Raw genomic sequence first — 1976 nt, 5'->3', positions numbered from 1 at the left:
CGGGGTTTAAAAAAAGTGGGAGGGGGGAGGCGGGGAAGGCGGCGCGTGACTTGTGCTTGTGGGTTTTGTTTTTGTGTTTCGAACTCTGCGGGCTCTCCCTGTGTGCCTTGTGTGTGTGTGTGTTTCTTGGGGGCGGCGAGTGTGCGGTCGTGCGGCCCACGCGTTTGTCGCAGCGGCCTTCACTGCGGACTGCGTGGCGCCGCTGTTTGCGTGCCGCGCCCGGGCACTTGCGCCTCTCCCTCTTCTCTTTTTTGTTTTATTTTGTTTTGTTTCCTCCGCGAGGTGATCGCAGATATCTGCGGCGCGAGTGTTGTGCTGCTGAAGGGCAGATGTACATTTCCGGTGATTTTTTCTTGCGTTGTCCCCTGTTTTTCTTTTCTTCTGTTTGGGAGGAAGCGGAAGAAGCCAAAAGAGACCAAACGCTGATTGCTGCCGCTGTGCGCCTTGGGGGCTCTGCGGCTGCCATCGCCAACAACACAGACACACACTCACTCGCACACAACCGTCGCGGCCTGCGCGGACCCGCCGCAAGGAGGGAAAGACGAAGTGAGAAAGAGGGTGAGCAGCGGCGCAACATGTCCCTGCACTGGCCTTCCTCAGCGGTGCTGCTGCTCTTTTTGTTGGTGTGCTGCGGCGGCAGTGGGTCTGGGGCCAACGCTGCGGGGACGCAGGAGGCGTCGCAGGAGGTGGAGCTCTTCAAACCAGGGGAATCTCCAGTGCTTGCGGAGGGAGAAGAGCGCGAAAGTAGCTCTCTTTACGGGAGTGTCTCCTCATTCCTCAGCCACTCCCTTCTTGACGTGAAGGGTGTGATGGTTGCCCTTGCCGTCGGCGAACACGGCAGCGGTGACAGCAACAAGCGTCCCGGGATTTGGGCCAAGTACAGTGCGTACGGGGCAGATGTGAAGTTGAAAGAGGACGCCGCATGGGAAGGAAAAGCGTGGAAGACGCAGCTTGTGACCAAGCGACCGGAAGAAGAGGGCTACGTTGTATTACCGCCTGGCCCCAAGGCCGTGGGGAAGGACAACAAAATACATCTGCTCGTGCCAACAGTGACGGCGACAGGCACTTCTTTGCGTGGAGTTCACTGGGGCCTTGCGTTGATTGTTGGTGAAGTTCATGGGCCCGGGGAAGGGCGGGAAGGGCAAGGAGTGTCGTGGAGGTCTCCCCGGCCGTTGGATTCCGAGCTTGCCGAACAGATGCGGCAGCAGTCGTGGGAGGGGCTGCAACTCCCTCGTGGCGCCAGAGGCGTTGCGGTTGGGGCCGCGACGGTTCTCTTTCCTCTTGCGGGATTCATCACCGGGGGAAGGGACAGACGTGCCTGCACCGTCATGTACTCCGGCGACAATGGGGGCAGCTGGAAGTTTCCTGCGGCGCCTGTGGCTGCTGAGGACTGTGACGCTGCTACTCTTCTCGAGTGGGCGGGGAAACTCTTCATGGTCACCTCCGGATTTCTTCGCCGTGGCGGCGCAGGGTCTTCGAATCCGGTGACGAGGGGAGGACGTGGAAGGAGGCAGCCGGGCCCTTCGCACGCCTGTTGGGCGACGCATACGCGTTGTCTATGATCCACGCTCCTGTCGAACTCATGACCGCAACCATTGCTGGCAGGAGTGTGCTGCTGTACACCCGGGTGTCGTTGAGTCTTGCTGCGCCAGCAGGAGAGAACAGCGGAGGAGGGAGGCTACGCAGAGTAATCCGCCTGTGGCTCTCCGACGGTGCCCGGACCCACGATGTTGGGCCAATATCTGCGGATGAGGCGGACCACGACCCCTCCAGCTCGCTGCTGTACACAAACGATGAGCTCTTTGCCCTCTACGCGAAGGAAGGCGTGGATGCAAGCTCAGACACTCTTCTTCTTGCGCGCCTCCCAAAACAGCTGCAGCGCATCAAGTCTGTGCTGCAAACTTGGAAGGATGTGGACGCCAGAGTTGCAAAGCTTTGCGGCCCCACCGCCGCTGCCATCGCTGCTGCCTGCGTCG

At 60.4% G+C, this 1976-nt stretch overlaps 2 protein-coding genes across 2 annotated transcripts in view, besides 2 other annotated features; both read left to right on the top strand.

The window, feature by feature from the left end:
* Positions 1–99: 99 nt before the first annotated feature.
* Positions 100–123: a microsatellite.
* Positions 124–471: 348 nt separating this feature from the next.
* Positions 472–501: a microsatellite.
* Positions 502–575: 74 nt separating this feature from the next.
* Positions 576–1562, top strand: Tco025E_08793 (trans-sialidase; the record flags this gene model as incomplete). The annotated part of the gene is made up of 1 exon (XM_029375632.1): positions 576–1562. One exon carries the CDS (start codon positions 576–578, stop codon positions 1560–1562), a length of 987 nt encoding a protein of 328 aa, XP_029224263.1.
* Positions 1563–1582: 20 nt separating this feature from the next.
* Positions 1583–1976, top strand: part of Tco025E_08792 (trans-sialidase) — a gene marked incomplete at both ends in the record, with an annotated part of 426 nt that continues 32 nt past the window's right edge. Inside the window, one exon of the mRNA XM_029375631.1 lies at positions 1583–1976. This exon is cut by the window's right edge and continues 32 nt beyond it. Within this exon, the coding sequence (XP_029224262.1) occupies positions 1583–1976 (394 nt within the window).

The sequence above is a fragment of the Trypanosoma conorhini genome, assembly GCF_003719485.1.
Source record: "Trypanosoma conorhini strain 025E chromosome Unknown Tco_14.4_contig_00877, whole genome shotgun sequence".
NCBI lineage: Eukaryota > Euglenozoa > Kinetoplastea > Trypanosomatida > Trypanosomatidae > Trypanosoma > Trypanosoma conorhini.
This window is presented reverse-complemented; position numbering and strand designations above follow the sequence as displayed.